This window comes from Lepisosteus oculatus, chromosome 1 (genome assembly GCF_040954835.1).
Source record: "Lepisosteus oculatus isolate fLepOcu1 chromosome 1, fLepOcu1.hap2, whole genome shotgun sequence".
NCBI lineage: Eukaryota > Metazoa > Chordata > Actinopteri > Semionotiformes > Lepisosteidae > Lepisosteus > Lepisosteus oculatus.
Window position 1 is genome coordinate 43874616 of NC_090696.1, and position 26084 is coordinate 43900699.

At 36.5% G+C, this 26084-nt stretch overlaps 1 protein-coding gene across 4 annotated transcripts in view; it reads right to left on the reverse strand.

The window, feature by feature from the left end:
- slc2a9l2 (solute carrier family 2 member 9, like 2) overlaps positions 1–26084 on the reverse strand; it is a 328902-nt gene that overhangs the window by 22928 nt on the left and 279890 nt on the right. For all 4 annotated transcript variants that reach the window (XM_069190343.1, XM_015344752.2, XM_015344753.2 and 1 more), the window contains one exon: positions 20957–21084. In XM_069190343.1, the coding sequence (XP_069046444.1) occupies positions 20957–21084 (128 nt within the window). The remainder of the gene's footprint in view (positions 1–20956; positions 21085–26084) is intronic.

Consider the following 26084-nt stretch of genomic DNA (forward strand, 5'->3'; position numbering starts at 1 on the left):
TCCAAATAAGCTTTTTTAATTGTTTTACAAGATCTCAGCACTTCAAAAACACAAATGCAGATTATGAAACTAGCATTACTTTTAATCAAGTACTTCTTAATACAATTTAAGATAATTACACTTACTCTTTTAGCATATACAGAAGATCCAATTTCCTACTATACTTGAATTAATATAAAACAAATCTTGAATTAAAAAAAACTAATATATGGTTTAGTCTTCCAGTTTCTGTCTTCAGTGTTCATGTACACATGTAGAAATATTAATAAAATAATACAAATAAAATAAAAAAGCCTGTAATAGATAGCTTTGAGTGTATAAATAACAATTTCACATCCTTGACCACTTAAGGATTTCATATACATTACATGTGGGAGACCATATTAGCAATACCGAAGCATAATTGAAAAAGGCATAAGAATAAAAATAAGAATAAGAATTTTTGCTACATTTAATTTGGTACATTTCACAGTATTTTTAGTGAGCGTGTACCAGTACAGTACATCTCTTGAAAAAAACAAAACACAACCTATTGTCTGTGGTTGTCATTGCCTGTAGAAAACCTCCACTATTTTAGATATTCATTGTTGCAAAAGGCTCTAATGAATACTACTTAATTTGGGATTTTTTGTATTATAAAGATATGTTTATTGTAAAGAACAAATCAAAGTATACTTGAGAAGTTTCAGTCAAGTTGCCAGAAGAGAAAAAAAGCAGAAATGATCAAAATCAATTCTGCTGGTATTGGGCCGCTAATTAATTCTGACCAAGCAATATAAGGGCACTTACTTTATTATGTAATAAGCTGTAAAATATATTTTATTACTATCAAATTCAGGAGTTCAACAACACAACAAAATAATGTTACAGCTGTAGGTGACAATGGATGTGTCTCAAAAGAATCTTGAAACAATGGGTAATGCCTGTCAGTACAAACATTTCTAGCTTCAAAGCAAAGAGTATGTTTGCTGGGATGTAGGGGGCAGATCTTGTGAGCAAAGAAATCATGAAGTTTACCTTGGTTTACCTTAGTTAAGTAAGTTCTGGGTAAATGATTAAGTATCAGTCAACAGTCCAGAAAGACACCATATAAGATGAGATCAAAACAGAGAAAAGAGAAACAAAAAAGAACAGACCAGAAGAGACTGAGAGAGAAAGTGAGGGATATCCAATATCTCACACACTGGGACACACACACACAAACACAACATAAACTGGAATGCTACAGTACCCTAAACAGACAATACACACTAGCTGAATATTTGACCAAGATAAGAAACAGCAAAAAGAACCAGAGCCTGACAAAGTACAGGCTCAGTGACTGCAGCCTGGCCATAGAAACTGGGCGACACATTCAGACCTGGCTGCCCAGAGAGGATAGGCTGTGCTCCCACTGCCAGCGGGGAGAAATAGAGACAGAGGTGCACTTCCTACTGCACTGTGACAGATACTCTGGGATTAGAGAAACATTCATCCCTAAATTCAGAAATCTAATCCCAGAGTTCCCACACCTGCCAGAATCACAATGGGTCCCAATCCTACTGGGAGATGGAGGAGGGAACTCAGCTGAACTGGCAGCCCAGTATGTGAACTCCTGACACAGCCTGAGGAACAGTGAGTCTGTCCCCCAATAATGCTCAATATGTTTACAGTATATGAAAATATTTTATGATATGTCTTGGTTGTAAATGTCTGTAATACAGTATGTCTGTAGATATTATTTTATGTTTATTTTGTTTCATGTTAATTTTATTATTTCTGTTTGCTTTGGCAACACTGATTGTACCGATCAGTCATGCTAATAAAGCACCTTGAATTGAAATTGCATTGAATTGAGAGAGAAAGAGATGGAGGATGCACATGCACATTTCTGTAGAAACATCCTCAATGTGCAGAAAAAAAACACCTAACAACACATGCAGGCCCAATTGGGCCAATACCCATTATCAATAAACATACAGAAGAGAGTAATAAAGTATTGGCTATACCTAAAAAACAGCGAGCAAACCTCCTACCACCACAAGGCCCTGCTGAGCCAAGAGCTGACCCCAACAAAGAGCCCTCTGAGCCAGCTGGTCCTGAGGCTCACTGACCTGAGCCACACCGACACCAGCCAAGCCAGCCTCAGGGCAGCACTACTAGAGCACCACAAATCAGAATCAACCACATCACAGCACAGATCAAACAGCAATCTCTCAGGCACTGGGACATACACACACGAACACAACATAAACTGGAATGCTACAGAATCCTAAATAGACAATACACACTAGCTGAATATTTGACCAAGATAAGTTAAAGCAAAAAGAAACAGACCCTGACGAAGTACAGGCTCTGTGACCAGAGCCTTGCCATAGAAACTGGGCGACACATTCAGACCTGACTGCCCAGAGAGGATAGGCTGTGCTCCCACTGCCAGCGGGGAGAAATAGAGACAGAGGTGCATTTCCTACCGGACTGTGACAAATATTCTGGGATTAGAGAAACATTCTTCCCCAATTTTACATATCTAATCTCAGAATTCCCACACCTGCCAGAATCACAACAACTCCCAATTTTACTGGCAGAGGGAGGAGGGAACTCAGTTAACCTGGCAGCCCAGTATGTGATCCCCTGTCAGCCTGAGGAACAGTGAGCCTGTCTTCCAATAAATACTCCATATGTTTATATGTAGATATCTTATGATTGTGTCTTAATTGTTAATGTCTGTAGATTTTTGTTTTATGTTAATTGTATTTGTTTCGCTTTGGCAACAATGATTTTACTCATTGGTCATCCTAATAAAGCACTTTGAATTGAATTGAGAAAGAAAGAGACAGGAGGAATCTTCCTTTTTCCAGAATATCTGAAAAGACCCGATTGGAGCTAAGTATTTGAAACTTGCTAAAGCAAGCGTGCTATTCTTTATTTTAGGGAACTTGAACTTCCTGAAAGTGAGGGAATTTTGAGCAAAATTGAGGACTGAGTGAAGCATTCCTCAGTTAATAACAGCCTTTTCTGCTTGGCGGGTGCATTTTTATAATAGGAAAATAGGCTCCCATTTATTTTGTGCCATCCAGGATTGCAGAGAGAGAGGGACTTAAAAGGTTGTATTCTATTTGTTTTAGAAGGGAAGTAATTTGCTATTTTGAACTCTGTAGGCATTATTTAAGAGTTGAACACTTGGTTCAAACTGGGGTCTTCCAGGTGCTTTAGATGCAGGTTTCTGAAGTGCCTTATCTGTAAACTTGTACATAGAGAGAAACTTGTGTGTTGTATGTTCATGATGTTGGTGGTGTGTTATGCTGTCATAGTAAAGAAATATTTGTTTAACCAAATGTGGCTGAACTTTTACTCTTTTCACCAAAGATGTGCCAGAGAATAAGGAAATCGCGTGCCTCTAATTAAATCAAACGATCGTGTACTGTATAATCTTGGAGAAATCATTGTTTCTGTAAACATTGTAAACTTTTGTAAACATTGTTTTCAACTCCAACTACAAAAAAGTTATTTTTTCATAGGTAACCTGAAATCTCCAATGTTTTCATAACTGAGAATCACTAAATGGTTTAATTAATAGAAGATTAGTTTAATTAAGGGTCTAATTAATTAACTGAATGCTCAACTTGAATGAGAATCAGAAGATAGCAGGCTCAGGCTGGGAAGCTCTATACTAAACCTTCAAACATAAAAGTCAATATAAATGTTAATATCAGCACATTCCAGTTTCTAATAAAGTGTTTAATTGGAAGATTATTATTAATTAAAGGCATAAAGTTTTGATTGTAAATATGCCTTTATATCAAGAGATGTGAAGAAATACATTTTCAATTAACCTCCTCAAAATATTATTTCAGCTGACCCTACCATTTTTATATTAATACTATCTTTCATCAGTATTTTGGTACAATTTTGTAAGCTACATAACTATTTTTTAATTACAATTATCTACTGTAATCACTTACTTTTAATGGATACTATTCTCATTCATTAGTATATGACTCAGACTTAAAGAGTTTTCAAAGTAGTACTATTAATAAAAAGAAGATTTCAAGAATAGATGATGGTTTATTCATTTAATCTCAAGCCCTTTAAGACTTTTAGTAATGTCCCTATATTAAAACAATATACAAAAATTTGCATATGTGTCTTACAATTTCAGGGTTGTAAAGACACACACATACAGTATGCAAGGTAAGGTACAAAACACCCTTTTCTCAGGAAAACTAGAATAGTTTTAAGTACTCCAGATCTGAAGACTGGGTGAAAATCCAAGTCTTCTCAAGTGATCAAGGTTCTGTAAATAAATCATTGCTGATTAAGATTTTCTAAACTATTTACATAGAATAAGTATCAATTCCCTGTTAACAGCCTGTGACAGTCTGATAAAAAGTGGAAAAAAGCTGTTTCAGTGAGTTTTGAACACACTGAGCTAACCCTTCCTTTCTGACTGGTAAAGTAACTTGTATTAAACCACAAAGGTCTTCTTAATAGAACACAATTTACTGTTGATGTAAAACCTCAAACTCAGAATCAGATGCAGTGTGTCAAGGATACTGGTTTGCTATGACTTCTGATTTAAAACCTTTCCAATTGCCATATATACTGTATATCTACAAAAAATAGTGAAACACAGCTTTGTGTTCAATATGTGTCATTTTACAGTACATCAGTGATCACTAAGTCACTGTTTCACTAAAGGTCCCTGGTAGTCTTGTAATTTACGTCTTAATTTTCTGCTGTGCAGGACCAAAAACGAGCATGAGGTCATGTGAAGAATACAACACCATAGCTCGTTCGGGCATTTCTGAAATTTAACACAATCTTTTTTATATGGAAGACATTGTTCATGAAGACAGAGAGGAAGAAGGGATGGAGGGAGGGGGTCCAGATCTCTATAGATCTGAAACTTCAAAAAAAGACAATAACCAGCCTGGGGACTGTAAGGGAAAACCATAGCAGGTGTAATCAACTGTGAGGTTTCTTGTGTCTCTCGTGTTTTCAGTAACAAAAGTAAAAAATTAGTAAAACACTGTGTGCAGCATGCTCTTGTGTAAAGAACATGATAATTTTAATAAACCAAGCAGCAATATAGCTGCTTTTCATGAAGACTTATTGATATTATCCCATAAAGAAAGCTAGAAATTTTAGAATAATAGATTAAAATAAATAAACTTTCATTTTGACTGAACATCTTTGCTTTTACAAATCTAATAATTCAAGATTAGCTAGATTTATTTAAAGTTTTTGTTTCTATAATAATGTTAGAATTTATTGTATTATGTTAAACACAATCTTGCAAAATTTGCTTCCATCTTTTGTTATGGATATACCATTTTAACTGTTTTAATTTAAAAAATGCAATAATTCCATTAACATGTAGTAGGAGTGTAAATATTACAATATGCAATGTTTACCTAATACTGTATACTTTGAATGTGACATTATCTAGTTTTGGTTGAGGTGGTATTTATCTAGTATTTATGAGCGTTTTGTGTACTGTAACTTCAACAAATTAATAAAATTACAATCCGGAAAATGGCTTTTTGCACTAATATTTAATTAAAAAAAATACATTTATAATTTAATTACGCTGACATGACTGTCTTTGACATGACTGATCAAAAGGACGTCTACTATGAAACTCACACAATACTCTCTGTGGCAACTGGTGGAAACTGTACAGTAATAGAAACTGAACATTTGTAGAGTTTGTGCATGTGCCTGTTCAATGGTGTCTAAGCCCTAGAGATCACATACTGTATCATCTCAATTCCTTCCATTACTGTTCAACTAGACTCAAGCCTGGTGAGTAGAGCATCCTTGGCATACAGTAACTGTCACATTCTCATCTTGCAAGAAAATCATTTTGACAGTATCACAATGAAGATATATTATCACATCAGAAGAAGTCACAGTAAGGGGAACAAATGAAGTCCCAGAACTTGATCAATGTAGTGTTGTGAAGTCTGATATGCTACTGTATATGGAGCTCTCTAGTGACTCTCTAGTGACACCTATTACAGTTGCTTTGTGGCTGGCTCTGCCACTATCCCTCTACATGAGTTCTCTCTCAAGGGTGACACATTCTGCTGGACTGATGACAGGCATAGAGCCTTCACTACTCTTAAGATCACAAATTGTGAAGCTCCTGTCCTTCCTAAACCCTTTCTCAACCTGCTGTTTTGTACTGTATATGAGACTTGAATCCCCACGAACATCTTCATTCATTGATATTTAAATGTTGCTGCATAAAGGCTTCATAGCTGCTACACAAAATGTTAAAGTCACATGAATAATGCCTTACACGGACATGTACAAATTACATAATCTGTGAATAAGGGATCAGGTTTTAGTGTTATCTATAGCCCTTGGTACCATGCAATGTTTAAACAAATACCATAACCTCTTAATCACAGCATTATCCATGTGATTATTAAATATTGTGTAGTAGTTATTAAGACAGTATGCAGTAATATTCATATAAAGTGTTACCACATCATTTGAGGAAAATATTATACTTGTATACTGCATTACTGAATTGTAGTAACAAATAGGTTATTACAATTTTGAAATATTAAATTTGCCTTTAAAAAAAACAATAACAATCTCAATTAAACACAAGTTAAACTGTCTTTGCAACCAAAACTCAGTAACGGGATTACCAACTAAGGTTGTTGGAGCAGAGTTCAAATCATAATAATAATTCCTAACAGTTATATAGCGCTTTTCTGGACAGTTCACTCTAAGTGCTTTACAATAATAGGGACACCCCTCCACTACCACCAATGTGCAGCCTGTTTGATGCGATGGCAACCATAGTGTGCCAGAACGCTCACCACACATCAGCTATCAGTGGGGAGTAGAACAGAGTGATGAAGCCAATTGACAGATTGGGATTACTAGGAGGCCATGATTGGTAAGGGCCAATGGGAAATTTGGCCAGGACACTGAGGTTACACCCCTAATCTTTTCAAGAAATGTCCTGGTATCTTAAATAACCACAGAGAGTCAGGACCTAGGTTTTACATCTCATCAGAAGAATGGGACCATTTTACAATATAGTGTCCCTGTCACTGGGGCATTAGGACCCTCACAGATCACAGGGTGAGCGCCCTCTGCTGGCCCCACTAACACCTCTTCCAGCAGCAACCTTCCCAGGAGGTCTCTCATCCAGGTACTGACCAGGCTCACACCTGCTTAGTTTCATTGGGATGCCAGTTGTGAATTGCATCAAATCATGTGGTATGATCCGAAACGGCATTATAACAGCAGATTGAAAAATATTTAGAGGAATTTGTAAAACAAAATAGGGAGACGGTCTTAAAGAACATGAATAATAAAAGGCTATTGGAAGCCTCCTTGAGGTTATCTGAACCAGAGCAGAATTCATAGAATAGGTTCACTATGACAATGCTTGAAAATCATACATTTAGAAATATATTTAATATGAATGATGTCTAATTTTTTATATAAAATATTAAAAAATACATCTCTTTAGTTTTGGATTTTTAAATACAAAATACAGAAAGTACACTTGAATTCTTGAAGTCCACTTTTAGTTATATTTTATCAAGGGTAAACATACATGTGTGGGCTACTGTATCTAAATCATAAATGACATTAATAATTGCATTTTCGTTTTTCATTATAATTATGCTAGATGTACATTAAGACATGTCAGAATAATTCATCATGTTGTAATAATCATGCTCACAGACTTTTTATCTGACTTTTGTTATTGTATTTCTTTTGTTTGTCCTTTCAAATGTAATCCTTAATTGCAATGCTTGAATAATTTTCACAAAAAAACCCTTTACCATTTATGCATTAAATGAAATGCTTTCTAACCATGATTATTATATTTAAATTTAAATTAATATTTTTAAATAGCTGTGACAGTCACATTGAATGTACTGTATTTACCATTCTTTTAACAATGTAGATAGGTGATATTTACACTGGGATTGTATAGAAATCCCAAAACTTTCAAAACTTGTGTCCATGGTAAGCAAAATGCATTGTACCTGTGGTATGATTCAGAATGCCACATTTAGCTCTTCACTGCCCAAAGAAGACCGACACGTGGAATTTGTGGTACATTAAACATAAGTGAAATGGTAGCTTCATTGTTTTACTTCTTTATATCCACTTAATATGGAATATTAATATGGAATCATGTAAGTAAAGGGAAATTTAGGTAGCTGAAAATAACCAAAGTATAATAACATTGCAGAATGTTATTAACAATATTAATGTTATTTGCAGAATGTTATTAACAAATATAATGTATATTTACAGTACTGTATATAACTGGCAGTGGTAGATAAAAAGATGAATTACATAACAGTATTCCACCTTCTTCATAAAAAATTTCTGCATCAAATTCTCTGCATCAAACTTGGTCACTTACTGTAGTTATTTGTGAAAAAAAATAACATGCTCATTTAAATTTAATTTCCCACAAAAACTTCTAAAGTTCAGATTAAAAATGATAAACAACATACACATGAACATAAGTACTCAACTTATAAAATATTTCTGATTTATAATATCCTCTTTTAAGTATGTTTCTCAATAATTTCATGTTAGTTTTTGTTCAGTGTTTTTTATTCATATTGATTTACTTGGAAACACTTTTGGGTTCATATGGTTTCACTTTCTCTTTTTTACACTGTATATATATATAAAAGCTTAAACTATGCTTAATTAAAAGCATTTGAGAAAGAGAAGCAGAACATGCTAGAGAGATGGCAAGAGAAAGAGAACTTTTACAGTTTTGCATTTGAGCTCAATGAAGACAGGGTAGCTTACCATTATGAATAAGGAAGATTGTTCTTTCTTTTTTTGGAATAATGTATACACAACTGTCTTTTCTTCTTTACTTTGGTTTCATTTTATAATTTATACTGTATAATTAGCATTAGGACAACATTTAAATTAATTTTAAATATTTTAATGTGCATGTATACCTGAAAAAAACCCCAACACATTCTCAGTATATTATACAATAAACATTATTTTACATATCCAGCTAAAGTCATCTTGCTTTTTGAAACATCCTTGGGGTGTCCTGATTGCTACAGTAACTCTAAACTATGAAGGCTAATCCATGTTATTGCTATTTTTATTAGTAATATTAATTTGATATTTAACATACTTTGATATATAAAATTAATAAAATGTTAATATTGTATACATTTTATTATTAGAAAAGTATCATTAGTCTTTATGACTAAGGCAGATAGCATTTATGCATTGGCTGGGAATGAAAATCCAAGCCTCCTGCATGGTAGGTGAGAATTGAGAATACCACTGAACCACCATTGAGCTAAATTAAATCCCTTACACTGCAAAAAGACATTCAATATAATGTAGACATATCATATATAAGTATCAATGATTAAAATTACTGATGTTATGATTTCTTGCAGAGGAAATGAAACCAAATGAATCTCAAAGTGTTTTGAAATTTAACAAAATAAATAAAAAATGCTGAAGAGAACTTACAAAAATTAAACAAGTTGGCTAAGCCAAAACTCTTTTTATGTGAGCACTCAGGAGAATGGCTCATTATGTCAGAGGTTCAGCCATCATAATTCTCTTTCTCTATGCCTCATGAAAGTGGCCGTCAGGTTTTACAGGCAAATATTCAGCATTTTAGGGAGTCTGCAAATCATTCCACAGATTTTCAATAGGATTGAAGTCAGGACTTTGACTGGACCAAGCCAGAACATTCAGTGTTTTTCTTATGTCACTCTACTGTAACTTTGGCCTTGTGCTTTGGATCACTTCCCTGCTGAAAGGTAAGTTTTTGCCCCAGGCAGTGTATGGATGGCACACGACACACCTTCCATACAGTATTTTACTGACTGTGCAAACTGTGCTCACAAAAAAGTTCAGAGAGGTTGATTTTTCCATACACTTCTTCTAATCTATATTTTCAATTACTTTATGTCTGACTTGCTTTGAAAGCTAATGAGTCTTTGCTTGAAATTAACCACCTGACCACAGAACCTACCAGAGACAAGTGATTTTATTTTTCTGAAATCAATACAACCACCATTATTGCACACAAAGGGCACTTCACAAAGCACAGAAAAGGGCTTGAATAAATCTGCAATCATGCATTTTCATTTCATATTCATTATGTATTTCTTCTTTTGTTTTTGCTTTGGTTAAGTGAAGTAGATTGTGTACATAAAATATCAATTGCTGCTCCAAAGTGCTATGACAGAAAACTTTATACAAACAAAATATGAAAACTGTGCAAGGATTTGAATACTTTTGTATAGTAAATGCATGTGCTATACATCAGAAAATTTTGAAACACCAAAGTACCAAAGTACATTGATTTTATACACAATGATACACAAAGAACACAATTTCAGCTTATGCTGAAAGGGTGTTTACTGATCGTGATACTATGAGAAATAGTACTACAATACTCTGTTTAGTGAAAAATTCAAAATGCTTACATAAATTCACAAGAAACAACCTTTTAATTTATAACATCCATTTTTATCTGATAAAAGTCTTTTGTCAAATATCTTAAAGCTTTGTCCCCTTACCAGCATGAGCACCATGACAACGTTTTAACAACAACAGTTGTACTCCTAGATCTTAGTGCTGCCTTCAACATAGTTAACCATTGTATTTTGTTACACATGCTTGAGTCTGAGGTTGGCCTATGTGGAACCATCCTTAAGTGATTTACTTCCAATTTAACTAACCGTTTTCACTATGTTCAAGTATCTAATTTTTGTACTGCTTCGTCACTGTCACCAGTTAAATTAGGGGTATCACAGGGATCAGTACTCTGACAAGTTTTGTTCTCTCTGCACATGTTGCCGCTAGGTAGGATAATATGATAGCATAATATTAACTTTCATTCCTATGCTGATGACACTCAAATATTCATTTCATTTACACCTAATGACAGCTCCTCAATTGTTACATTTTAGCTAATTGCATTAATGAAGTAAAGTTATGGATGTGTGAAAATTGTTTGTCACTCAACTCTGATAAAAGTGAGGTTCTGTTGTTTGGAGGCAACAGTGCAGATAGGTCTCCTATAACCTCAGCACTCAACTCTGAGGATTTAAAATTTTGCCTCAAAGATTCAGCTCGTAACTTACAGTAGGCATCTTAGACACAAGGATCTCATTTAACTCTTATGTTTATGCAGTATCGAAGGCACGCTTCCTACAGTTAAAAAATATTGAAAAACTAGGGTATTTTCTCTCCACTCAAGACACGGAGAATCGAATACATGCTTTTGTACACAGCAGATTAGATCATTGTAATACCCTACAATCAGGGAGCACCTATTGCACTTTCAACACCTTACAGTGAATTCAAAACATGGCAGCTATAATTATTACCAGGAGTAGAAAGTACGACTACATAACACCTATACTTACTGTAGCTCTCTCCATTGGCTTCCTGTTAGGTACAGGGCAGACTTGAAAATTATTTTACTTACTTATACAGCTCCCAGAGGTCAGGCACCTGTCTATTTAATGTAGCTGATTAATGGATACAATCCAAGTCGCCCACTCAGATCACAGAACGCAGGTCTTCTCCTTATTCCACATATTAATAAAAAAATATTTTAAAGCCTTTAGGTACAGGGCCTGTAGTTTATGGAATACTCTGACTGCCTACATACAGGATGCTAAGTCAATCTCAGGATTTAAATCCAGACTTAAAACCTTTTACTTCAGCCTAGCCTACTCACACCTTACATCATAGCTCGTTGTAACTATGGTTGCTGGTGCTGCTGTACATGCCATTGTGTGTCTCAGTGTTGGCCTTCCAGGTAGATACATCTGTTCTGACCAAACTATCCTATTTTCCTCCCCACATGTCCAGATGGTGCCCGAGCTGGCCACCATCTGAGTTGGATGCTGCATCACTGCCATGGATCCAAGAGGGACATCGTGAATACAGCTATTGTTTAGGAGGATTTGCTGGTCTACAGATATCTACATGGAGTACTGGTACAGATGCAGCCATTCAAAGTGCGCGGTACAGACACGTACCGCAGGTAATTGGCTGCGGTATCGCGTATCATGACGCAAGATGACGCGGTACGTGATTGGTTGACCGACAGGGGCACTCGTGGTCTGTTGGTCTGTCGTAGAAAGACTTACTGTAAACGTCTCTACTGTGCCCGTTGTAGATATTGAATTTTACCACTGAAGGGAAATCTTAGTAGCTGAGCATAAAAAGAATAGGAGCATACTGTAACGTGTGTGAAGGCCATAAACGATATTAATTTTGGAACATAAACATACAGTATATGGCTGGTCTTGGTACTTTAAAGAAAACATTATTGGCTTTAGTATTCCCCCCCTCTCCCCTCAGTTCAATTCAATTCAAGGTGTTTTATTTGCATGACAGATGGGTACAAGCAGTGTTGGGTATGTATATTGTAACGTTTATGGCAGACAGGCACTGTGTAAGAGCCGGCATACCAGAGTAGCGCACCGAGGGAGCGTCTGCATTTATAACTTAGTTTTTAAAATTATTCAAGCAATATGAAGCATCTCCTTTTACTTTTAAGTCCCTTAAATACATTGAGCACAGCTTTCTCTCCACTAAAGATTGCTTTTGATACCATCCTTACACAAAGCAGAAGGGAAATCTTAGTGCCTGAGCATAAAACGAATAGGAGCATACTGCAACGCGTGTGACGTCCATAAACGATATTAATTTTGGAACTTAAACATACAGTATATGGCTGGTCTTGGTACTTTAAAGAAAACATACACACCAGTATTCCATTTCTCCCTAAACATTTTAAGCTTCGAAGTCTTTAACTAACGTGATACCAGAGTCAACAAGCATACTTTTAGAATTTGATTAAAAGGGAATATAATATGGAATCGCGTATCTCAAGAAATTAATAACGATATAATTATATTCATGTTGCAAAAGAACTGCAACGGACATAAAAACTCCCTTGCTTTTAACAGAGCGTTCCATAATTTCTAACTACGAAAATGATTTAAACTGCGACACTTATCATTCAACCAGAGCTCAAAATATCACAAGGATCCTCTAGAGCACAGCAAAGACTGTATTAAAAGAATCGCGTATCTCAAGAAATTAATAAGATATAATTATATTTGTGTAATTCGTATAATTATATAATCAGTTTCGATCAAGGTCTCTAAAACGAACAAGAAAAAGAGGATTTTCGGAGGGCAATTACGCTGTATTTATATAGAATAAGTGATTTATGAGCAATCTAATTTCTTGTTGGTTTAAAACAGTGAAATGTCAGCTGCAAAAGATCGCACCAGAAACAGCACTCTCTCTGCCTGTCATAGACGTTTCAGAAAGGCTGAATGAAGTCATGTCAAGTACAATAATTCGGTGATCAATAATAACAGTTGTAGGACAAGAAACAAAAGATAGTGAAAACTTTAGATTTTTAAGGCTAAAACTCAAATTCATTCTACAAATTAAGGCAAATGAAAATTCAGGACGTTAAAGTGCTAGAGGCGTAAAAAATACAAAAATGCACATGAGCAAAAAGTTTTAGAAATTGAGCAAACAGAAAAAAAGCCATGCCTGTAGTGCAGAAGAGGGATGCAGGAACACTTGCTTAGATATACAAAAAATTCACAAAAAGGTGTATGTTACAAAAGAACATGCAAACATGTACATCAATTTCCCTTCGCGATCAATAGTCTTATCTATAAACATGAAACAGAGTGAGGAATCAGAAATTAGCATGCATACAAAACAGCAATTCTGTCAGTGAGCCCTAAATGAATTAATAGCAACTATTATTAATGGAGGGCTTCTCAGATAGTTGGGCATTCAGGTAAACTGCTAGGTGAAAGGATTTGTAAACATACTTTGTTAAAGCAAGTCAGTTTTTTCCGCAACACATAAAATACATTTTTCCAAGAAAGTTTAGCCTTTGTCACTAATGAAACCACTAAATAAAGACATAAATATAGAAATCATAAGATTTTTTTATTCAATGTTGGTAGCAGGATGAACTGTGCTAAGTGTATATTTTGTGGCAGAGTTGCTGCAAGATGTTAACAGTGAAAAAAGGTATTTAGAAATGAATTATTTCAAGAAGAAAATTTTCAGAATAATTGCAAATCTAGCAGGATAGAGAAAGCACAGAAAACAGGCAGTTAGATTGATCAGATTAGTATGAAAAGTTATTTAGCAAAGGGAATGAGAAGAGTGACAAACTAGTATGCTTTAGATCTTTTTATCTGAACCAGGGAAAACTGATCATGTTTCTCTATAACAATAATAAAAAACTTTATTTGATATATCACCTTTAAAAGTGGCATCTCAAAGCAATACAGTAGATATAAAAACAGATAAAAGGACCACAGATTAAAAAAGTAAATACATATAAGAAAGACAAGCAGTTAGAGGTGCTACCAAAATTAGAAAATGAAGCAGATACAGACACTAAGTCTTCTGAAAAGAAAGGTTCTGAGGTTAGATTTAAATGCACTCAGGGTACGTGACTGATATCACTGGGAATACAAATTGAGAGCTCTGGGGTCCAGCTAGAGAAGACCCTGTCACCCACAGAATGTAGATGTTCTTGAGGACAGCTAGAAGACCAGAGTCAGACGGACAAAGGTGGGGAGTAGACAGATAATAAGCCATATACTGTAGGTAATGAATGAGGATGAGGATTTTGAAGTTGACTCGAAACCTGATAGATAACCAATGCAAGGACTTGAAAACAGGTGTAATGCATCCCTGATAGGATTCTTGTTGTCATATTCTGAACATATTGAAGATTGCTCAGTGTGGATTTAATTTCCCCAGTGAACAGGATGTGCATTTATTAATTCTAGAAAAAAAAGCCTTTCTTGATTTCTCTAGTTCTTAGTTTCTCTAGTTCCCTTTAAAATAAACTATTATTCCACAATGCAGGGTATTACATGGCCAGTATTTACACATGATATTTGTGATTTCAAGAAATTAACACAAGCAGCGTTTGGAGATTTAAGTGTTGGCTGAGTTATTGCAGGATAAAAGACTAGAGATGTTGGTAAGAAGAAGATAATTTTGGGATAGCTGAGGAATACACTGATAACAAGAACACTTCCTAATGGGGTTAGGCATACTTTTGATGAAGATGATGAAGTTAACAGACTGTATGTTTACATAGATACTGAAATGAGGATTGTATTTTAGATTTTGTGTCGTTGCTAGCGTTGAACTGTGTGTTGGATGCACATGAATTGAAGGAATGGGCAAACATAGCTGATGCTGATCCACAGAGCCAGCATATTAAGATGTTTATAATTCGAGGCAATTTGTTTAAATAACTAGGTATGGATACTGATGTGCAAGAGAGGTGGAAAGGCTATTTCCTTAAGCCAGCACTATAAAATATTTTATTCTCAGTGAGATGCTGCCATTTCATAGTGGGTTTCTAACACTGTGTATAGTTCCATCCACACAGTGCCTTTACTTCCATCCATTTCTAATCTCTTTATCCAGTACAGAGGATTTGGAGCCTATCCCAGTAAGCGACGGACACAAGGCAGAATACACCATGGACATAGCGCCAGTCACATCACAGGACAGAAAGACACAAACACACACACACCAGGGCCAGTTTAAATCTAACCTCAGAACCTTTCTTTCGTACACGAATATAATATACCGTTATTAAATTCTTTAGATACGCGATTCCATATTATATTCCCTTTTAATCAAATTCTAAAAGTATGCTTGTTGACTCCGGTATCACGTTAGTTAAAGACTTCGAAGCTTAAAATGTTTAGGGAGAAATGGAATACTGGTGTGTATGTTTTCTTTAAAGTACCAAGACCAGCCATATACTGTATGTTTAAGTTCCAAAATTAATATCGTTTATGGACTTCACACGCGTTGCAGTATGCTCCTATTCTTTTTATGCTCAGGCACTAAGATTTCCCTTCTGCTTTGTGCAAGGATGGTATCAAAAGCAATCTTAAGTGGTGAGAAAGCTGTGCTCAATGTATTTAAGGGACTTAAAAGTAAAAGGAGATGCTTCATATTGCTTGACTAATTTTAAAAACTAAGTTATAAATGCAGACGCTCCCTCGGTGCGCTGCTCTGGTACGCCGGCTCTTACACAGTGCCTGTCTGCCATAAGCGTTACAATATACATACCCAACACTGCTTGTACCCATCTGTCATGCAAATAAAACACCTTGAATTGAATTGAATTGAGAGGAGAGGGGGGGAATACTAAAGCCAATACTGGCTCAATACCCTCAATGGGCTTTGACGTGCTAATGCGTTGGTTTAACAGTCCGGGTGTGGCAAGCTTCCAATGTCAACTCGACTTGATTGGAAGACAATGAACGTATTTTAGCCCTAAATGAATTCATAGGAAACATGGTTTACATGGTTTATGAGCAATCTAATTATCTATTCGCTTAAAACGCTATATAAAATAAAGTTTATTTAGAGATGAATGATCAGTGTCACTGTTTAAATAATTTTTGTAGAAGGGCTTGGACAGATTCCAAGTGCATTTTTGCAATTTACATTGCATTGTCCAATGTTCTGTTGTAATACAGGATAGAATACAGTTACAGTAGTCTAAGCTTTATCAGCCTATTTAAAATATTTTTTTGAATCCCCGGCGGAACACATTCCATAGGAATCAGCACTTATACAGTATATCGCCTTTAAACACATATATTTAAACACGTGTTTACGATTTAAATCAAAACGCAATTCAAATCAATATAAATGTATATTTTGTAATGCATAGGTGACTATTCATTGTTATTAAAAAGACTTAAATTCGATCATGTCGTGATATTTAGAAATATAAATTGGTTTGGTGCGAGTGAGATTTTATTTAATCTCTGACCAAGGGAAACGTTTCATTTTTTCAAAGAAATGTTTGTTAAAAAATAAAGTCATAGTTCCATGGGATTCAATCACAGACCATGTGACATGGGAGTCAGGAAACTAACACACGGCGCCACCGGATTTAATAACGCAATAAAAACGCTATAAAATAATGTGACTAGGCACAGAAAAAGTTTACAGCAAAGTACAATAATAAATGCTGACCATGACTTTAGAAGCATAAATTACCTTACACTCAATTTAAACACAAGCTGTCTTTCTGTATGAACCTCTAAGCTGGTTCATACAGAAAATGTAGAAATGCATTAGCCTGATTATGATTAAAAAACACATAATTAAACACGCGTTTGTGATTTAAATCAGAACACGATTTAAATCAATATAAATGTTTATATTGTAACGCATACTGTCCAGCCTCCATTTCTCTATAAAAATTTACTGTTGCACACACACACACAATAGAAGCAGGAACCGCTGTCAGAAGGGAAGATATGTTCAAAATATCACAAATATTTACATATTATACATATGTAAAATGTATAATATAAAAATACATATCGATCATGTTGCGATATTTTGAAAGATAAAAGTCAATTGATTGTCCATAATATCGCTATTCTATTTTTTCGAAGAAATGTTTGTTAAAAGAAAAGTCCAGCACCAGCTGGATTCAAACACACAACCTGGGCATTGTTAGTCACACACTTATACCAGTAGGTATAAGTGTGTGACACTTACAGCTTGTCCAAGGTCATTCATTATTAATACTATTAGTAATATCTTCGTTAAAGACTGATGGCCACAGCTCAAACATGAGAGGTTGAGCTTTATTAGATCCACCTTGCGGAAATTCCGGATACTATTATTTTGCTTGTCGTATTATAGGAGAATTTATGGTAACTAGCGGTATTTACCGGTAACTCGCGGTATTTACCGGTAGCTTGCGGTAGACTGCGTACAGCGTACCGGAAAATAATGCGGTATCGCCCGCGCATTTTGAATGGCTGCATCTGTACACAGAAGGACATGATGGAAGACATAATACTCCACATTTAGTATTTTTTTTAGAATTGTATGTTAGCATGCCCAAATGGGTTGTATTGTAATATCACATACTGTCACACAGCCTCGTTAAGTGCCTTGGGGCAACCTTGCTGTGAATTTATATAAAAATAAATTGAACTGAATTGATTTTCCCTGGGCACACACAACATATGACTCACAATGTCACAGCTATACAAATTTAGTTCGTAGTGTTCCTGCTTACCTGCAGTTTTGTTTTCTTTTTGATCCTGTTGCTTTGCAGTTGATTTTTTTGATTTAGCATGTTGTGGGTTGTGGTTATAGTCTTGGGGAGTAATTACAACCCAGAGCATGTAATTGCTAGACAGGCAACATTTATTTACACCCTGAGTCTTAAGGAGAGTTCTATTAAAACTCATAAACAACCAAAAACCATCATCTAGTTAACAGAGAACATAATCTAAAACATAACCCCTTACATTATCGTGCACCAGCCAATAACCCAATAATATATCCACCATCAGGATCCATAACCATTATAACCACACATAACTGTATAACCAGAACCATTCACTACAGCCAAATCCATGCACAGTGAGAAATCAACATCACCAGTTTTTTTCTGTATATTACATAACTCTCTCTGGGATTATTGATCCTTACCATGAAAACATTCAGAAATCAGCTCCATGACTCCTTTTCTACAGGTGAATGATTTAAGTGGTGCTCCCAGTCACCACTTAATACAACCAAAAGGACTTACCCACTGTGGATCCCACAAAACCTTGCTTGAGAAACCCTGACTTTACAGAGAGAAGTATTTTCCTGTCCTTAATAAGCATAAGGCACAGGTTCACTTAAGAATCTGCACCCTTTTTAGAGTTTTTAACCAATAAATGATCTGTAGACAGATACGTTTTTAACTTTATTCCCTTTTGGAAATAGGAATATAGTTAAATGCATATCTGTCTACTTTAGTCTACTACTAGATGTCTACTATATTCCCTTTAGGAATTCTCTCTCAGTCCTAACCTTACCTGTAATACCACAGCCTTTAACCACAAGTAATTGACTTTAGTCATCACTAGTAGTAATAGAGTACTACTAAATTGCCGATCCTGTTTGGCTAGGGATGCTAACCATGACAGATGTCTACACCCAGTGTCCTAAGTTGCTGAGGGGTTACCCGTTTCCAAACCTAGAGGCAGCCAACATGGCTTCCACCCAAGAGCTTCTCCTCCATACTAACCATGGGGTAAGTACAGAAATTGTCACCTTTAGAGGTGACGTAAGAGACAAGATGTAAAAAGGGTTAACTTAAGTCAGTTCTGCCTGAAAATTAGACTTCTAAGCAACAGGGGTTTATGGCAGGAAAGGGGGTTAACTGATAAGGATTCCAGATGCAAGCTAGGAACCCCCTGGGGGCGTAATCTTAAACTGACCATTTGGTCAGGGTCTCTTAACTGGCCAAATACCATGACCCCCCCCTTACCATAACACCGAATGTCGTCCGAAGCAACAAAGAAGGACTATATAACCTAAAAGTTTGTACCGGCACATCAAACAATACTTCGGTTTTGTTGTTTCTTGCGGGAAACAAGACTTCGGCTTTATTGTTCCATGCATGCAATAAACTCATCTGTTTTACTTCATCTCGGGATCCAGAACCTTATTCTTTCTGTTACAACAGAGGTTACCAATGGAGAGAGATAACCATTCCTCCTCCCATCTTCCCTTTCATATCAGAGCCCACCTGCTCTTTAGAGAATACTTCATTCAAATCTTGTCTTTATGAATTATCTGGACAAGGATCTCTTGTCTTATGTCTGTCTCTCTTCTCTCTCTTGTCAGTCAGTTGTCCAGTCAGTTGTCTCAAAGGTTATTGACAGCTGCCACCTGGTATTGTGATTTGTACGACTGTTAATGGTATTGACTTGTAAAGAATCAGTCCAATGAAAAGTTACTTAGTTTTCTCAAAAGAGCATTTAAAGAAAAATCTTGAATTACACTGTTATCTGAAAAGATTCATTGTTTTTCCTTCTAGTGTTATTGCTAAGAACAAGCCCAAAAGAAATTACATTTAAGTTGCCTGGTGCAATGCAACCCCCCAGAAAACAGAAGGCTTCATTTTTTCTGGAAGTGCTGATGCTGGAAGGGAGCATAAGGACTGAATTTGGCAAATGTTTATTATTTGACTACTCAGTTCCTTTCTCTTCAGCTAAATCAGCAATTGTATCTGTGATTATATAATCATGGAAAATTAGCCATGAATTTCTGCTCTTCCTGCTATTTTGTTATTTGACAACTCCAGTAATTGCTGGGGAAGATAAAAAGCTGTGTGAAGTCTTTCCCCATCAACAGCACAATGACTCCCAACACATTCATTTGTGTTGTTTTTGCCTGTTTGTGCCATTAAAAGTATTGTTGCCAAGTCATACCTTGGTCTAGGGATGGCCTTATTGGTCAGTTAGGGTGAGTTAAAGAAAGGACAACTGATGTCAGCCAACCCTATTTACAGTACATATACAGTACTTAAAATGCAGAAACGTTTTTCCATTATACACATATATGCTCAAAGTTCTGTTTTAAAATATAATCTTTATTCAAGTTATTGAAAATCCCAGAGGTCTCACTGCATTAAAATGTCTATTATATTGATTTTATCACAGTGATAATTCTGATGCTAAATACTGATCCCAAATGGGGGAAGAAGAAAAAAACATTTTTACTTACCCATCTAGTAAGAATTATTTAATTGTATATGATTGCAGACAAACCAAAAAAGTTGTTTCTTAAAAATGAGTGCAATACACAGAACAATATTCTGAAAACTAAATCATTCAATGACAAAAAAAAAAAGAAATAACAAGGAAAAGGGGTCATACAAAGGCCCCACCAAGAAAAGAGTTTATAGTGCAGATGAAGGTATTGAGTGCCACATGAGATGGCATCCAATGTGAATGCTGATATCTCTTTATCACAAAACATGTGCTCTGAAAATGCATGATATCTAAAAAATATATAGTTTAACAATATAGTCTATGCTTATGTCTTTGTATTATAGCATCTATACAGTACATACCTGAATAAAAGGGAAAAAGAGTCCTACTGCGAAGTTCGAGAGCCAGTTCACAGTTCCAGCAATCATAAAAGCAGCAGGTCGATAGGATTGTTCAAAGAGCTCTCCAGTGAGAATGAAGGGAATTCCACCTAAGAATCAGATCAAATGCAATGTCAATATACTCTACCACTCAAACAGCATTTATTCCTTTCTGGCAGGAAAACAATTTCTTGTGAAGGATATGTGAAGTAAGACTTTTCGAATCTTGATTATAAACGTGAGATCTGCTTTTCTAAAGATTAAGATTTAGTTGTTTTACTGAGTGAAATGGATTAGGGAAATGGTTTGAGTTTAAATAAAATCTGCACACAGCATGGCTGAAGGAAGGTTATTATTCTGTTTTCATATGTTAAAAAATGTCCCTCTGGCAAATAATGAATTGCTGTGTCTGTGACCTGATTCAAACTATATACAGTACCAGTGACTTTTTCATAAGGGGAAAATAATTTGTTTATGTGAAAACAACTTGCTTCTGGCTCTGTTTATAATTCAATGTGATATAGCATGCTATTCAGAATGAATGAAGTTGCTAGATGTTTTGCCATACTGTAGATTTATTTAAACAAAGATAGGAATAAAAACAAATTCAGAAATTATTTGTGTTCATCCTTTTTCAACTTCATCAATTGTAATCAGAGGTTCTAACGAACAGTGATTCAAAACCAATGATTTCATTCATGCAGCCCCCACCTGGATGATACAACAGCAGCCATAGTGTTCCAGAACGCTCACCTCACATCAGCCATCAGTGGGGAGAAGAGCAGAGTAATGAAGCCAATTCATAGATGGGGATTATTAGGAGGCCCTGGGATTTTTAATGACCACAGAGAGTCAGGACCTCAGTTTTATGTCCCATCTGTAGGATGGCACCTGTTTACAGTATAGTGTCCCCTTCACTATACTGGGGCATTAGGACACACACATGGACCACAGGGTGAGCTCCCCCTGCTGGCCCCACTAACATCTCTTCCAGCAGCAACCTTTTTACCAGGAAGTCTCCATCCAGGTACTGACCAGGCTCACACCTGCTTAGCTTCAGTGGGTTGCCAGTTGTGAGATATCAGAAGTTGCTAATGGAATATGTTTGTTTCCTGGGTTTTATTACCTAAATGAATAATGTAGCTCCTGATGACCTTCCAAACCAATTGCTTGTCCAATAGTTATAATTATGGTTTTCAGTTATTCAGTTATCAAGGCTGTGGATCAGAATGACTTTGTCACGATGAAAGCACTATAAATCTTTTCTTATTTCTGTACATTTTCAATTAAGGAAATAGTAGGTTAATTTTCCCTTTCAAGTTAAATATGTTTTGTGCTAGATGCTTTAGTAAAGAGAGTTTGACAATAAGTGACACATAGAAGTGAAATGTGAACCCTAGTATGCATGCATCAAATTAAAAAAATATTTAAAAAAATGCAATAAGTTGCTCAGTACCTTTTTTTACAGCCTGGTTTACTTAAATCAAATAGACAAACAAAGTAGATTGTACTGTATAGAAAATAATATGTATAGATAAAATAATAGAAGAATGTTTGGAGATTGTGTCACTCATGCAGGAAAACTAATGGTGATCTTTTATGGAAAAGGCTATGGCAGCACACATGGTAACCCTACTCCCAAAATACAACTTTAATCAGCCATTTTTTATTCACAGATGTTTCAAAGCAGTTCTAATATTCAGAATCCTTTGTCATGTGAAGGTTGATAAATTGGTTAACCTGTTTTTAATAGTTAAAAACATTAAAATGGTTAATACATTCACCTTACCCAACCACAAAAATACAACAAAAATGACCTAAAGCTTTTAATAATAGAAAAGGGAATCAGTTACTGAACCAAATCAAAATGGCCAAAGCATTTTATCTGAGGCATAAGGAAGAATTTTTAAAAAGTAGCTTTCAATTTCTGCATTCATACAGTATAAGTAGTTTGATTTATTTTCCTTCACACAGAATATCAATTTCTCTTTCCAACAGTAAGGTTCAACAATAAGGTTACAATGCAAGTTGACAGACTGCAACTTGCATTGTAAGGTGCAATCTTTTAAAAAGTAGATTTACTACAATACTGTTTTCATGCTGCTGTACTTTGTTGCAATCACACATTTTCTAAAAATTATGGTGTGGTAGTATTAAGTTATACCTCCCAGAAATGTATCAATTTTCTAACCATTTCAACTAATTCATGGTCTGGAGCAGCCAAAGCCTATCCTGGTAAGCAATGGGCACAAAGCCAAATACACCCTAAATGGGAACCAGTAGATCACAGGGCACAGACTAACACATATACACTCACACTTATAGCAGAGCCAGTTTTCACAGAAACCGATAAATGTACCGGTATGTTTGTGTTTGTGAGCTGTGGGTGGAAACTAAGGCAAACACTGGGAGTACATACAAACTCCACCCAGATTGTACCCCAGGTAAAAAACTGAGCCCAGGGCCCCCAAAATCACAGAATTGCTTATTTCTCTGACTGAGAGAAACTGATGACCTTACCATGAGGACAAGTACATTGGAGAGCTGCAATGTTTTAAATAGAATATGAATTAGTATACGAAGAGATACCGATCTGTGAAAATGACAGGAGTAATAACTGAACTCCAGAAGAGACACAATGGCTTTGACCGCCACCTACATTTGTTTAATCATAATAATGGGAATACGATTAAAGAAAAGTATATAGAAATGGCATCATTATAAATTCCAAGAAAACAAGTGTAGTGGCAATGCTTGTTAATAAGACAGAATTAAGTGTTGCGGTGCTTTCCCAAATGAGGCCTCATCTCTCTGTTCATCTCTGTGGTGCAGCCACAGAGAAACTATTCAAGCAGGATGATTTAAAGATGATTTAAAGCTGTCCCTTTTGATAAGGGACAGCTCCCATAGGGGGATGCACTTAGCTAAGCCTGGCTATCATGTTCAATGGTCATCCATTGGCGCCTATCTGTCTAGAGAGTGCCAGATGGACATCTGGACTGCATTCCTAAGTGTCAGGAGTAGGTGACTCATATCTCACCTTGATCAACCAATCAGGGACTGGTAGGGCCGAGTAACCCATGTGGGACTCTGATGCCCATGGAACTTTCAGCCAATGAATGAGCTGAAGTTCCTCCAGGTAAAAACAGGCAACACAGAGAGCCTGAAGGAGAATTCTGTGGACAATTCTAAAGGGAATTCAAAGGAGAATTCCAGGGCAGGACGGCCCAGGAGCAGAAGGCTCCCAAGGGCAGGACATTCTCGCAGCTCGCCTCCTGACCATCCTGAGACTCAGCCCGGACAACCACGGAACGGCCAGTGTTTCCGAGTGCAAGAACTTTCCTTTGTTTTAAGAGTCGAGAGCGGAGGTTGCCAGAGAGTAACCAGAGGATCTACCTGAGGTTAGCACCAGCAGCAAGCCTCGTGAACAGGTCAGAACTGTGGCCAGCTGAATCACTATTCAGAACTAGCTCTTCATCAGGAACGAACCGGTCCTCTTCCTGACTTGCTGGGACCCACAGTCATCTTTTCTCCTGTGCACAAACTGTGGTAGTTAAAGCCAACACTAACTAGCCGGTCAGTGAGCATCAGCAGTGAACCGTCGCAAGCCGCACAGCACAGCCTGTCACGCAGCCAGAGAGCGTGGATTGGACAGCAACAGCCTGCAACTGTTTCTTTGTGCCCGCAGGAGATCTGAATCCCCAGAGATTGGATGAGTATTCAACTTCACTGCATTACTGCTCGATAATTCAATTGTTATCCCAACCAGTTGATATCAATTTAATTCCTAAGAATTATGTACTTGTTTTGAGTATCTAATGTAGAAGTTGTGACCAAGTTCAATTACAAAACGGTCTAAATGAATGATATACTGAACATATGTCCTCTTGATATGTGTAACACTTCGTAACTGACTGAATATACAGTATACCATTTGTATTCTGATAACCCTCTCGATAAGATCTGTTAGGTTTATATGCATATTCTATGTATTAATAAATGTATCCTCGTGTATATAGTACCTGTGTGTGTGCGTTGTTTGCGTTATATCGCATGGTTGGATTCTAAGGCCATCAAAAGAATCACAAGTGAGAATGGAGAATTTGTGGTGTGATGATCTGAAATTTTGTTTTGAGTGAGGGTGACAGAGGGGTAACTGGAATACAACTTCTGAATGAGAAGTCTGTGTTAATACTGCGTTACTTCCAGCGATTGGCACTACGTAGAGCTGCCCAAAAAGACGTAATATAGGTCTTAGCTCACATCTCCTCATCCTTCCTCCTCTCTCACTACCTATGACTTTACAGCCTTTTTCAATGAGAGGGTAGCCACCATCCATTACCAGTTTACTCAGAAAAGACTACCCAACAACCTACAGATTGCCAATGAGGCAATCCTGTCCTCCTTTTTCCCTTCTCTGTGGCTAATGTCTGAGAACCTGTTCTCTTAAATCACCACACTACCCTTTATTTTGATCCTAGCTCCTCTCCCCTCCTCCAGTCTATGTCCCCTGACAGACTCCCATTCCTTTCTGCCATTCTCCATGCCACCTTTTCTGCAGGGAATTTCCCACATAACAGGCACACATCAGACCCCAACTTAATATATCCTCTTTAGATCCCTCTGTCCCTCACAACCACAGTAAAGACCTGCCTCTTCTAATCTTCCTGTCCAAAATGGTTGACCACTGCCAATTACATTATATCAAGTTTCTCTCCCTCCTTCTTCTAAATTTGTCTGCCCTCATCCTCAGTCTTCATCATCTATTATCCTTCTCTTCCTGCAAACTTGATCTATGAGGGAACACCTGCTTAAAATTAGACTTGAAACCTAAACAGGCACCATACTTCGTGATGATGATGAGACGTAAAACCGAGGTGCTGACTCTCTGTGGTCATTAAAAATCCCAGAGTGTTTCTCGAAAAGAGTAGGGGTGTTACCCCCGCATCCTGGTCAAATTTCTCATTGGCCCTTACCAATCATGGCCTCCTAATATTCCCCATCTATGAATTGGCTTCATTACTTTGCTGTCCTCCCCACTGATAGCTGATGTGTGGTGAGCATTCTGGTGCACTTTGGCTGCTGTCGCATCATCCAGGTGGATGCTGCA